The 13,730-nt window shown below is 33.6% G+C and overlaps 2 protein-coding genes and 1 non-coding gene across 3 annotated transcripts in view; 2 read left to right on the top strand and 1 right to left on the bottom strand.

Annotated features, from left to right (window-relative positions):
• Positions 1-16: 16 nt before the first annotated feature.
• On the top strand, positions 17-2,333 carry LOC18012720 (WD repeat domain-containing protein 83). The gene is made up of 8 exons (XM_006394057.2): positions 17-245; positions 856-958; positions 1,065-1,172; positions 1,273-1,382; positions 1,479-1,586; positions 1,681-1,726; positions 1,827-1,958; positions 2,062-2,333. The coding sequence occupies exons 1-8, from the start codon at positions 34-36 to the stop codon at positions 2,143-2,145; spliced, it is 903 nt and encodes a 300-aa protein (XP_006394119.1). The 5' UTR covers positions 17-33; the 3' UTR covers positions 2,146-2,333.
• A 574-nt stretch (positions 2,334-2,907) lies between these two features.
• TRNAH-GUG lies at positions 2,908-2,979 on the bottom strand. The gene has a single exon. It is a non-coding gene; the product is annotated as a tRNA-His (tRNA).
• A 6,314-nt stretch (positions 2,980-9,293) lies between these two features.
• The window catches only part of LOC18013190 (cellulose synthase A catalytic subunit 6 [UDP-forming]), a 5,878-nt gene continuing 1,441 nt past the window's right edge, over positions 9,294-13,730 (top strand). Inside the window, 14 exon segments of the mRNA XM_006394056.2 lie at positions 9,294-9,820; positions 10,372-10,567; positions 10,658-10,860; positions 10,958-11,063; positions 11,149-11,320; positions 11,406-11,672; positions 11,758-12,103; positions 12,245-12,382; positions 12,474-12,599; positions 12,702-12,914; positions 13,005-13,281; positions 13,376-13,575; positions 13,658-13,684; positions 13,686-13,727. Coding sequence (XP_006394118.2) covers positions 9,740-9,820; positions 10,372-10,567; positions 10,658-10,860; positions 10,958-11,063; positions 11,149-11,320; positions 11,406-11,672; positions 11,758-12,103; positions 12,245-12,382; positions 12,474-12,599; positions 12,702-12,914; positions 13,005-13,281; positions 13,376-13,575; positions 13,658-13,684; positions 13,686-13,727 — 2,394 coding nt within the window. The 5' untranslated portion in view covers positions 9,294-9,739.

Genomic DNA, 13,730 nt, shown 5'->3' with positions numbered 1-13,730 from the left:
TAAGCCCATTGTCAGTTCAGGCGAGAAACAGAGATGAGCGCGACGGCGGAGCTGCCGACGAAAGAGGCACACGTGCTTAAAGGCCACGAGGGGGCGGTTTTAGCGGCGAGGTTTAACGGAGACGGAAACTACGCTCTCACTTGCGGCAAGGATCGAACCATCCGCCTCTGGAACCCCCACCGTGGAATCCTAATCAAGACCTACAAATCCCATGGCCGCGAAGTCCGCGACGTTCATGTTACTTCGTATGAAATTTGAACCTTCCTCATCTACAGATTCTCTTAAACTATTTGTTATTTCGATTCAAATTTGTTATTATACTCCAAATATATTGGATTCTGGTTGTGTGTGTTTTATTGTTGCTTGCAGCTAAAATTGAGTGGATAAGAGAACCAAACTCATATTTGTAGGAGCTTTTATTTAGTTATTTCTTCTATGATTTCGATATTTTGTTCAATTCCAGTTAAAAATAGTCCAAATTATATGGATTCTGGGTTATGTATTTGTTTTTTGGGTTACATGCAGCTAAAACTGTTATAAATAAGATAACAAATTGAAAATGTAGGAGTTTGTGTTTCACTAGTGTCAAGCAAACTGGAGTTCTATCTGGTGGTAGCTGATATAATGAGTGCGTTTTTATTCGTATTTCAATGATTTTGTTGATTGCAAAGAAAATTGGAGTTTGTTTGTTGCTTGCAGCTAAAATTGATTGAATAAGACACGAAATCTCAGATCTTTATGAGCTTTCGTGTCACAATTGTAAAGCAAAATGGAGTTTTGTTTGGTGGAAGCTAATATGATGAGTGTGTTTGTTTATTCATGTTTCAATGATATATATATCTTTTTGTTTCACAGAGACAATGCCAAATTTTGTTCGTGTGGTGGTGATCGACAAGTTTATTATTGGGATGTTTCAACAGGACGCGTAATCCGTAAATTCCGTGGTCACGACGGAGAGGTAAATGTCTCAAAACTCGGAATCAATGTCGTCGCGTATTAGGATTCAGTTTGCGTTGATTATTCATCTCTTCTTCTTCTACCTTATTGAACAATGATCTTGTCAGGTCAATGCAGTGAAGTTCAATGATTCATCAGCTGTAGTTGTATCAGCTGGTTTCGATCGTTCGCTACGTGTATGGGACTGCAGATCTCACAGTGTTGAGCCTGTTCAGGTTTTCCTCCTTTCTTTTTTTGCGCGATGCCAAATCTCGGATTACTTTACAGCTAAAATCTTAACCAGCTTTTATTTTCTTGATGTTTTTTTGTTGTCAGGTCATTGATACGTTTTTGGATACAGTCATGTCTGTTATTTTGACAAAGACTGAGATTATTGGTGGTAGTGTCGATGGAACTGTTCGGACATTTGACATGCGTATCGGTAGGTATGTAAAAAACTCCACACTAGGGCAAGAATTTGGTATTTTATTTTCCAGGAATCGGAATAAGTGATTCGAAATGTCGTTTTAATTTGGAATCAGGGAGATGTCGGATAACTTAGGACAACCGGTCAATTGTATATCGCTATCAAATGACGGAAACTGCGTTTTAGCTGGTTGCTTGGATTCTACTCTGCGTTTACTTGACCGGTAACATTCCCCTTGTAAATTGTATTTAAAAAAAGTAAACTGTTATTTCTTTTGCAGATTGTCTTAATTCTTATGAATATCTTTAAAAATACAGAACCACAGGAGAGCTACTCCAAGTTTATAAAGGTCATATTTCTAAGGTTAGTCATTAGTTACCATAATCCATGGCTGCTTAATTATATCGTAGTTACAACAATTAAGAGTATGACTAATGAATGATGTTTTTCCCATGTGAAACAGTCATTTAAAACCGATTGTTGCCTCACTAATTCGGATGCACATGTGGTTGGAGGATCAGAGGATGGATTGGTTTTAATTTGGGATTTGGTAGATGCAAAAGTGGTATCGAAATTTCGAGCTCATGATTTAGTGGTAAAAATATTCAATCTCTTCTTCTTCTTTTTTTTCCCCTCTTCTTAATCCTTTTATAACTTTTCTAACTAGCAATGTTGACTTCTTCGATTGTTTAATTCAGGTGACAAGCGTGAGTTACCACCCGAAGGAAGATTGTATGTTGACTTCTTCGGTTGATGGTACAGTTCGTGTCTGGAAAAAATGAAGAAACACTGATTCTTGATTTTGGCGGGTTTTGTTTGTTACAATCTTTGGGGGTTATTGGGAGTTGGATTTATGAAGATTTTAGTTGATTTTAAAAATCATGAGATTTGTCAAATTTTTAAGAATTTTGTTGGATTTGTAAAATTTAGAGAAAGTTTTATGGATATAAACAATCTATTAAGAATTTTTTAATATGACAGATTTTGATAATCCAAAGGATATAGATAGTATTTTGAGAATCATGATTTATGAATTAAAGTACAAAGAATCATTATGCCAATAACACTAGATTATAATAGAATCATAGAATCATTAAAATGCAGACTTTTTAAATAACAATGGATTTTGATTAGATTATAAAAATCATCATATCAATAACAATTGATTTTTATAATTTTTAAATGAATAACAAATGAATCTATTAAAAATGTAAAAATCCACAAACCAATAACTATAGAATCTTAAATTCTAAAAATCTTTATAAATCAACTCTCCAATAACACCCTTTCTTCTCTGTTCTTGTTTTTACTTTTTAACCGCTACCTGTTAACTGTTAATCGGATTTATTAACGTGTGTACACGTAGTAGTTACAGTTTTATGGGGGACAACAAAAATATTCTGTGAGTAGATTTACTTGAATGCGAAGAAAGTCTTTGGGCTTGAATGATTCCAAAAGCCCAATCTAAAAAAGAGAAGCCTGTTATTAAAAAGATGGATTAATCGATGAAAGCCCGTTTATGAAGAAATAAACAGTAAAAAAGGTGTGGCTGCTGGGATTCGAGCCCAGGTCTCCACGGCCACAACGTGGAATTCTCACCACTAAACTACAGCCACTTTGATAGTTACATGTCAAAACTTAAATAGATATATCTCACTATAGGTAGCTTTTAACTATTTGATTGCCTATCAGATTGAACTTGGAATCAAGTAAATAGCCTTCATTGCTAAAAAAAGTTAAAACTATTCTCCCCCTACTTTTGTTTTACTCTGCCAAATTGGAAATCAAGATTCTACTCTTCTTCCAATTATTCTCACCTTTTTAAGAAAAAGACAACGAAACATGAAGTTCTGATTTTGATTTATGAAATGTTTTAAAATCTTGCGAAAGAGAATCACATAGCTGGAAAATATGGGGTATTAGTGAAGAAGAACATGGCAATGACATCTTAAGACCAGTCTTTTGCATGTGTTATTTCATATTTTTTTATATATTCAATCTCTTATCCGCCGCCCCGTAATTTTATTTTCAATAAAAAAGACAGATTCAACTTCACAATTAATTACATATATGTAATCCTTGAAATAACAGCATACAACATTATTAATACTCTTGATTTTATTTTTGACGGTTTTACTCATTTTTCGGTTTAAGAATTGGTTTTAACGAACCATACTCGCGAGTATGATTCACGAACTGTACTCGCAGAGTTAAACTGGTGATGAGCTGTCTAAACGCAAAGACCTAACGTGACCGCTGCCCGAAAATTCCCAAACGCTGCCCGAAATCTGAGAGAGGATGAGTTCCTTAGTTCGGACCAGTTAGACTTTTATTTTTTTGTTTGGTTGTCTAAAGTACACCAAAGCAATCTCACAGCTGTCAGATATTTGTTCAGTTCATTTAAAAAAAAAAAAATTCGTCTGCTTATTTTCCGGTAAATTCGGGTTTAATTGTCTACATTATAATATGACTTTTCAAATTTATTGCAACCACAATTGTTACAAAAAATTTGTATTAATTATTTAATGGATGGTGCATTTTGTGAGTTTTGACATTTTTTCGTAGAAATATATCAATTTAAAACACTTAAGAATATGATTTTACCGATCTTAAATTTATTTCAATGGACCCTCCACCGACAAGTGGATTCTCATTCGACACGTGGCATTAATTATTTACTTAAGTTAATTAGCCATTGGAACTTAATTCTCTTTCATAGAGTATTGTGTATGGTTTTTTTTATAACAAAGAAATGTATTGTTAACTATGCTTTTTATCGTAATTTTAATTAAAATTATTTTCGTTAAACTTAAAAATAAATAAATATATGTAAGATCGACGAAAACACCAATACTGTTATATTTAAAAATTAAAAGTATATTTTATGTTTTTTGGCAAAAAAAAAATTATCTTAAAAACTATTATATTCTTAATTCTTATATGTATGATTGTATCTGTCTTTGTTTTTAAGGTTATATGACATGTTATTTTTCGAGAGGGCTATGGAATGAATAACCACATTCTTACTTTGAGCTCACGTCGTAAATATGCACTTTTCGGTCGTCAATATTAGATAAACCTTTTTTATATATTACAAACATAATTTTGAAAAGGTTATTTAAATATTTTTAAAAAGCTACTTATTGCGCACTATCTCGCAGTTATGATTACACTTTTACTAGAAAAAAATAGTAAAATAAATGGGTCAAAAGTCACCCCTGAGTCATGCAACACGTGTTTAGATTAATCATATCGTATTAACTAAAATTTATGTACACGTAAAGGAAATTACCCTTTATGTGCTTCGACCAATATACATAATTACATTTGAATTTCCGTTTAGGGAAACAGCTTAGTTGAGATAAATAACCGGGATTTTTTTTGTATGTGATCATTGTTATTTGGGATGCTCTTTTTTTAAGCAATGACAATTTTACCTTTGTTCAGAATGACGCGGTTTATTAGGTTTCTTATTTTGGAATCGGATAAATTCAATTTGCTTCAGAAATATAAATGGCTCCAAAAGGAACATGCAAAAAGTATACACAAGGAAACAAACAACTATGCGATATAAGTGGTGACTTTTTTTGTTTTGCTTAAAGAAACAAAACAACTACGTCTCTATGGGTCTTTTACTTGTCTATCAATTTTTTTTTCTTTTTAGTTAATAAATGTATAACATATTAATGAAGTTTAATCTTTGAACTCGTTACGTCAATATTTAACTTAATCCAAATTAGGAACTGATAGAAAATATGTATACTGTTGCTGTGACTAGTGTGGTATCTTCTTTGTCAAGATCGAAAATAAATTTCACTATTTAAACCCCTAAAAAAAAACTAGAAAATATGGTGATTTTCGTTTTTAACAAAATAAATAAATGAAATTTCGTCAATCTACTATAAACTGTCTTAAATTTGAGATGATATTTCCTCACAGGCTCACAGTGGATATATTTACGACTCAAAATTAAACAACATTCAGCAAGTATATATATATATATAAAAGTATTACTAAAGTAAAATATTGCAATAATCAATATACTTATATATGTATATATATAGATGCATTTCTAATCATGAAGAGTAAAATTTTGTGCAACCTTAGCCTATGAGTTCTGATTGCGTAATCTTTAAGTGAGAACAATTAAATTACGAGCAAAAAAGAAAAGAATCATGTGAACGACAAACAAACCCCACATAATTTGGTGTATTCGCCACTCGTTGATTGGCTGGGTTCTGCGTCGTGAATCAAATTGCAAGTTAAGCCGAGAGCAAAAACAAGTAATCGTATATTTGATCGATACTTTTCATGCCATTTCAGTTTAAATGACTTAGGATTTATTGTAGCATTTCTGTTTAAATCGAGTTGACGACATACCAGACATACAGTATTTGAATTATGGTATAAAATTCCAATGGATTTAAAATTAGATTCAATAACACATAAATAAATTTCCTAAGCAAGTCTAAATTTAAACGTTTGATATCATCGTATGATGTGTCTAAAATAAGAAGATTGATGTGTTTTCAAGTATGATGTGGTATTGTTTTCAAAATAATGTACCATAATTATGATGGAAGGAAGTTAGAAATCTACGAAAGAATCTATCTGATATATATTCCAAAACTATGTATTCAGTTGGACCGAACATCATATACCGTATAACAGAAGACAATAATAATTTTCATACAAGTTTGTTTTGCATTGGTAAAAATAATGTTTCATTGACAAAAACATGAGTTCTTAATTTTTTTTTATCACATTTCTTGTGTAAACTTTGTGTATCAAATTTAGATTTCTAAAATATTTTAAATTTTATATAACTATTGACAAAAATTGGTAAAATAACATACCATATCAATACATGTATAAACAAAGTATAACAATACAGTATTAACCGTATTTTTAAATATATATTGATAGCATAATTATATGTATCTTTCCTAGGCTGCTATCATATCTTATTTTTATATTTTAGAAATAGACTAACCATTAATCTTAAAAATAAAGAATTCTAATTAATTTTATAAAAGGGCTTCAGTCTTCAGATGTATTATGTCAAATAAATGATAAATTTGATCTTTGTTATGTGCAATATAATGAAAAAACGTGTTATAGAAGGATTTTGTCAGTTTAAAACGAACAATTGATCCAGTTAACTGAATCAATAAGCTATTTAACATTCTTTATTTTATAGATTCTCACACAAGTTGTTGTTTATGTTAATTTTTGTTTCTTAAAATTATATTGTTTTCTAAAAATTATATTCTTATATATCTAGATTTTTCCTTGATTATTGAATCTATTTTAATTTTTTTGCTAAATAATTTTATTTTAATATGAAAATCGAAATATAACAAATTATTGAATAGCTGTGATACGAGCGAATCAAGTTGAAGTACAAACCCATAAGTTAACCGGGTTGACTTAAATCTCTAATCACGTTGACCAAATGCATTACCTCGATCTTCTTTTCTAAAATTTTCATATAGTTATTATATGCAGATTTCCTAGTTAAAACAAGCAAATAATTTCTTTGTTTTCCCTAATCTTTAAAGTAACAAAATAAAAATAAGGAAAAGAATAATATAAGCGCACCGACAGTTTCTATAAGAACATGTGGCACGAGGGCTTGGAGAAGACAGTACACAGCCTTCAATCAATCATGAAAACGACATTTGATGTGGTAACCTACTAAAGTTCGCTCTTTTTATATACATTATAATATACGTATCCAAAACAATACTCTATATGATCTTGATTTCTCCGGCTATTATCAAGTCAATACATATAAAATTTCTACAAGCAAAACTGAAATATTGTAATATATTGCTTCTAAATATATATTATATGTCACGAACTATATTGTCGGCAAATGTATACATATATAGACATCATACATGGGCATATATATTTGTGATGTGATACGATAGTGTCAATAATTACACATTTTCTCTTATTTAAGCACAGAGGACAAAAGGTGAAAAAGAAATTAGCTATATGGCGACTGGGGCCGAGCTTTAAAATAAAGTAAAAGTTGTTAACTTAAGCTTTTGGGGGGGTCAATAAGTTTACTTATTTTCAATCACATTATTTTGTTCATTCAGAAAGAAAAAAAGTTTTGAACATTTCTCGATAAATTGCACCTGTAATTTTGTTTTGTAAACAAAGCTAACCAAAAACATGGGTACTTGCGTAGTTTTGTATTTACATGCCTTACATTCGAAGGGTACATATTCTACTGCTTTTTTTCTTTTTCCGGATTGCGCTGTGTACTACCGAATGTTGTTTATATAGACGTTACAAATATTTAGAAAGTCAACAGTTTTTCCAGTAAAAATCAATTATTTGGATTTGCACTTACATGTTTTTTTTTTTTCGCTGAAAATGTTTACCTTTTGGAAGCAGTATATATTTGACCCGGAATTGTCTTTTGTATCGTTCGATCGTGACCATTTTTTTAACGATAGCCAAATGTAAATCTGCATTCACCATCTGATTTTCTGCAATTAGAGTTATTAACTTATTATTCACAAACAAAAAAAAAACTAATTATTAACATTCGGGGTGAAAACTCAATAAAAGTCTATTATTATAAGCAAAATAAGAGGATGGGATATGATTTGGTGAAAGTTTTATTTATTTGAGAAATACTGTATGGGTTTCAAAATCAAAAATGAAAATGTATCCCTCTTATCTATCATATTTTAATAGAAAATATATTACAGATAAATTACCAAAGAAATATTTAAATTAAACTAGGAAGGACGAAGATAAAAGTGAAAACCAATGCAGTCAACAGATAATACAAAGACAGTCGAAAATCATGAAATTTGATAAAAAAAATTAACAGTAATTAGAACGAAAAATGCGGCGCCTCCTTGAACGATCCTTTGATTTACCAAACTCGTTAAACTCTGTCTCATGCTCTGTTTTATGTTTTTATTACAAAACATAAATTAGTCTGTATAGCTTAGATTTATGATTAATATTAACCAGAAAAATTATAACGGAAAAAAGAAAAGACCTAGAAAGTAGGATCTTGGACACGATGCTTATTGTTTTATGTCTTATGAGAGCTCTATATCTGTTGTTTCTGATCTCACATTTAGAAGTCTCTTTAATATATATATATATATATATATTTGTTAAAAGTCTCTTTAATATTACACCGGGACAATAACTAAGACCTTGATATTGTCATTGTAATTTTGTTCTTACATTCAGATAAATCGCTACAAGTAGTACTATTATTTTCTTGCACATGTTGCAAGAACGTGAATATACGCAGACAAATATTTAATAGAAAGTAATACTATTCTACTAATAAAATATATTATTGGCTTTGAATTGGGTATAATTTTTCGCAGAGAATAAGAGTGGTTAATAAAGATAAATCGACTAATCCTACATAGCTTGATTCGAAATTTAGTTTACTTTTTTTTTAATATTCAGAGAATCAAGAAAGTGTATGACCATAAAAACTCCATCCAGGTTCTAGAAAATCCTTCTAGTATAATCTAAAATAGGTGGTTCTGTTAGTAAAAAAAAAACCAAAACCGACGACCTAAAATTTAGAGACAAAATAAATGCTAGGGTGATTAAATGCACATAACCAGAAAATTAAAAAAAAAAAAGTACAAATTTGATTAATGATTAATATTGTGTTTTTAGGTCTTAACACAACAACAACAACAAAAACACAAGTGGAGTGGAGGAGAGAGAGAGCACACCGGTTTAATTGGTCCCACACTCCTTCTCCCCACAAAATTTATTTATTTATTTTAACTTTTCTCTGATTTTGGTAAAAATATCGGCTTTGGGTTTTTTTTTCTCATCTACATAATTGCCATCAATAATCTCACCATTTAACTAATCACTCTCTCTCTCTTTCTCACTAATTTTCTTCTTCGTTACGCGTTTGTAAATTTTTTTTGGCCTACCCTTTATCATTTGCAGCTTGCTTCTCTCTCTCTCTCTCTCTCTCTCTCTCTCTCTCTCCACCATTGACTCTCTCTCGCTCTGGAATCATCCTTTATTTCTGTGACTGTGCACTTTCAGAGAAGAGAGAGAGAGGAAAAAAGGTTGTGGCTTGAAGCTGAATCAATACCATCACCATATATACAATACAACCACACTATTCTTTTTTTCGTTCTTTTCTATTTCTCTTCATTGTATTTTTATATATTTCCAAAGAAAGTCTGTTTTTTTTTTCGGACTCCGATTTGCCGCTGGAGAGAGTAATCTCTCTTATGGACTGGATCTCTGAGAACCGAGCTGCACTGAGTTGAACCTGTTGCTTATTTATTCACTCCTCTCTCTCTTCAATCGATCTGTGAAATCCAAAGATTGTAGCGTCTGTGTTTCGACAATATGAATACCGGTGGTCGGTTAATCGCTGGTTCTCACAACAGGAACGAGTTTGTTCTGATTAATGCCGATGAGAATGCCAGAGTAAGATTCCAGTTTTTTTCTTCTTTCTTTCTCCCTATCCTTTCTGGTTTTTAATAAGCGCCCATTGTTTCCAATTAGCTGTTTTTTGATCTGGGTTTCTCTGTTTCTGTGCAAAAGTCTTTGGCTTTCATTTTTTTTTCCCTTCTGGATCTGGGTTTGACCGGTATAAATCAATGAGGATTTAGGGTTTTTCTTAGATTCCGCACTTTTGCAGCTAGTTTTATCTTGAATTGTTTGTGTCGGTGGTAAGAATTTTGTGACTTGTCTTTAATTCTACAAATTAAGAGATTTCTTCAATCAAAGTTTGTGTCCAGTTGCCGACACAAAGTGCACTCAGGAATCTGTCAAAATGACGAGTAAAATTCCTCTTACAACTTTCAGATATGTGGAGATTTTTTTGTCACTGGATTGATTTAAGTAGTGAATCCGGTGTTGTTTTTTATATGTGAGATCCAATCTATGTTCTTCTGATTCTGATTAGGAGTTTAAAGTCTTTTTTACTGTCACTATGATCCAGATGATAAGTTTTAACTCTGTTGTTTTGTGAACAGATAAGATCAGTGCAAGAGCTGAGTGGACAGACATGTCAAATCTGCAGAGACGAGATTGAATTGACCGTCGATGGAGAACCATTTGTGGCGTGTAACGAATGTGCATTCCCTGTGTGTAGACCTTGCTATGAGTACGAAAGACGAGAAGGCAATCAAGCCTGTCCACAATGCAAAACCCGTTACAAACGGATTAAAGGTTTGTTCTTTAGACCGATTAATCTGGTTTTGTGCTTTGCTAATGTGAAAGATTTGCTGATTTTTGGCCTATGTTGTTGTTGTTTGTTAGGAAGTCCAAGGGTTGAAAATGATGAAGAGGAAGATGACATTGATGATTTAGACAATGAGTTTGATTACGGGAACAATGGGATTGGATTTGATCAGGTTTCTGAAGGTATGTCAATCTCTCGTCGCAACTCCGGTTTCCCACAATCTGATTTGGATTCAGCTCCACCTGGCTCTCAGATTCCACTGCTGACTTATGGCGACGAGGTAAAAGTCTCATAATTTATCCACATTATACAATCACATCTCTAGTGATTTTATATACTGGCTTTCTCAGATTTTGGCTTTTGTTTCCTAATTACAGGACATTGAGATTTCTTCTGATAGACATGCTCTTATTGTTCCTCCTTCACTTGGTGGTCATGGCAATAAAGTTCACCCGGTTTCTCTCTCTGACCCAACCATTGCTGGTAAATTGTTGGATTTTAAGTATCTAATGAGTAAAAGTTTGTGTCTTTATGCCTATGGTTACTGATTTGCTTTGTCTAATTGCAGCACATCCAAGACCTATGGTTCCTCAGAAAGATCTTGCGGTTTACGGTTATGGAAGTGTCGCTTGGAAAGATCGGATGGAGGAATGGAAAAGAAAGCAGAATGAGAAACTTCAGGTCGTTAAACATGAAGGAGATCCTGATTTTGAAGATGGCGATGATGCCGATTTTCCAATGTAAGAAGACATAAAAACACACTGAAAATTGGTGTATTTCCATTGCAGTGATATTGATGAAGCTTTTTGTATTTTGGTTTATTAGGATGGATGAGGGAAGGCAGCCATTGTCTAGGAAGATACCAATCAAATCGAGCAAGATAAATCCATACCGGATGTTAATTGTTCTACGTCTTGTGATTCTTGGTCTCTTCTTTCACTACCGTATTCTTCACCCGGTCAAAGATGCGTATGCGTTGTGGCTTATATCCGTGATTTGTGAGATATGGTTTGCGGTCTCATGGGTTCTTGATCAGTTCCCTAAGTGGTACCCAATCGAGCGAGAAACATACTTGGACCGACTCTCATTAAGGTACTTGAATCACTTGGGATATCACACCTGGAAATGTTAAAACTTTGTTTTGGGAATCTAATTTTATTTTACCTTCTGTTTGCAGATATGAGAAAGAAGGGAAACCATCGGAACTATCGGCTGTGGATGTATTTGTCAGTACAGTGGATCCGTTAAAAGAGCCTCCGCTTATTACAGCAAACACTGTCTTGTCTATTCTTGCGGTTGATTATCCAGTTGATAGGGTTGCTTGTTATGTGTCTGATGATGGTGCTGCTATGCTTACTTTTGAAGCTCTTTCCGAGACTGCGGAATTCGCAAGGAAATGGGTTCCTTTCTGTAAGAAATATTGTATCGAGCCCCGTGCTCCTGAATGGTATTTCTGCCACAAAATGGACTACCTGAAGAATAAAGTCCATCCCGCATTTGTCAGGGAACGGCGAGCCATGAAGGTTACTAGTTCTTTGCTTCTTTATCAATTGATTTTCTCATGAGAAAAGGATCGGTCTTTTGTTATGAGGGTTCTTATGGAAACAAGATGATGGCGTTGGATACTGATTTGAAAGGTTGTGTTTTTATGCTGGTTTTGACAGAGAGATTATGAAGAGTTCAAAGTAAAGATCAATGCGTTAGTTGCGACGGCACAGAAAGTGCCTGAGGATGGTTGGACGATGCAAGACGGTACACCTTGGCCCGGTAATAGTGTGCGAGATCATCCCGGCATGATCCAGGTGAGTTTCAAATGTTTTTATTATTTCCGAGAAAAGGCTTTCTATTGTGATATGCTTCGTGCCAAACAATTAACCGGTTTTCTTGCAATAGGTTTTCCTTGGAAGTGACGGTGTTCGTGATGTTGAAAACAACGAGTTGCCTCGGTTAGTTTATGTCTCTCGTGAGAAGAGACCCGGATTTGATCACCATAAGAAGGCTGGAGCTATGAATTCACTGGTAAATAGCACTATTGAAAAGTTTTTCTTTGTAAATTCATTTTCACACCCTATCATTTAAATGGTTATTGACTCTTTGAATTCATCTACAAACTTGTTGAAGATACGAGTCTCGGGGGTTCTGTCAAATGCTCCTTATCTTCTGAACGTCGATTGTGATCACTACATCAACAATAGCAAAGCTCTTAGAGAAGCAATGTGTTTCATGATGGATCCTCAGTCAGGAAAGAAAATCTGTTATGTTCAGTTCCCTCAAAGATTCGATGGGATTGATCGGCACGATCGATACTCAAATCGCAATGTTGTGTTCTTCGATGTAAGTAGCACATCCAATGATTTTCCATTGTATATCCACTTTTCTTGAAAATTAAGTACATTTCCAACTAATGAATGTTTTTGAATACAGATCAATATGAAGGGTTTGGATGGGTTACAAGGGCCAATATACGTTGGGACAGGTTGTGTTTTCAGGAGGCAAGCACTTTACGGATTCGATGCACCGAAGAAGAAGAAGGCTCCGCGTAAGACATGCAATTGCTGGCCAAAATGGTGTTTCCTTTGCTGTGGTTCAAGAAAGAACCGTAAAGCAAAGACAGTGGCTGCGGATAAGAAGAAGAAGAATAGGGAAGCGTCGAAGCAGATCCACGCGCTAGAAAATATCGAAGAGGGTCGCATCACTAAAGGTAACACTACAGTCCCGTTGTTGTATAACTCCTTTAGAGTCAGAGCATTTTGCTAAAAAAAAATTGTTTTTTTCTTTTCTTTTTTCTTTTCTAGGCTCTAATAATGTGGAACAATCAACGGAGGCGATGCAATTGAAGTTGGAGAAGAAGTTTGGGCAGTCTCCTGTTTTTGTTGCATCTGCTCGTATGGAGAACGGTGGGATGGCCAGAAACGCAAGCCCGGCTTGTCTTCTTAAAGAAGCTATCCAAGTCATTAGCTGCGGATATGAAGATAAAACCGAATGGGGAAAAGAGGTACGCAATCTTAAACATTTTTCTTGTAATTCTTTATGCAATAGATTCTTGATTCTGATGATGATGACTCTTGTGCAACCAGATTGGGTGGATCTACGGTTCTGTGACGGAGGATATTCTTACGGGTTTCAAGATGCATTCTCATGGTGGAGGTC

Source organism: Eutrema salsugineum, unplaced genomic scaffold, assembly GCF_000478725.1.
Source record: "Eutrema salsugineum unplaced genomic scaffold, Eutsalg1_0 scaffold_6, whole genome shotgun sequence".
Classification (NCBI taxonomy): domain Eukaryota; kingdom Viridiplantae; phylum Streptophyta; class Magnoliopsida; order Brassicales; family Brassicaceae; genus Eutrema; species Eutrema salsugineum.
The sequence above is the reverse complement of the archived record's forward strand: the minus strand, read 5'-3'. Positions and strand labels throughout refer to the sequence as shown.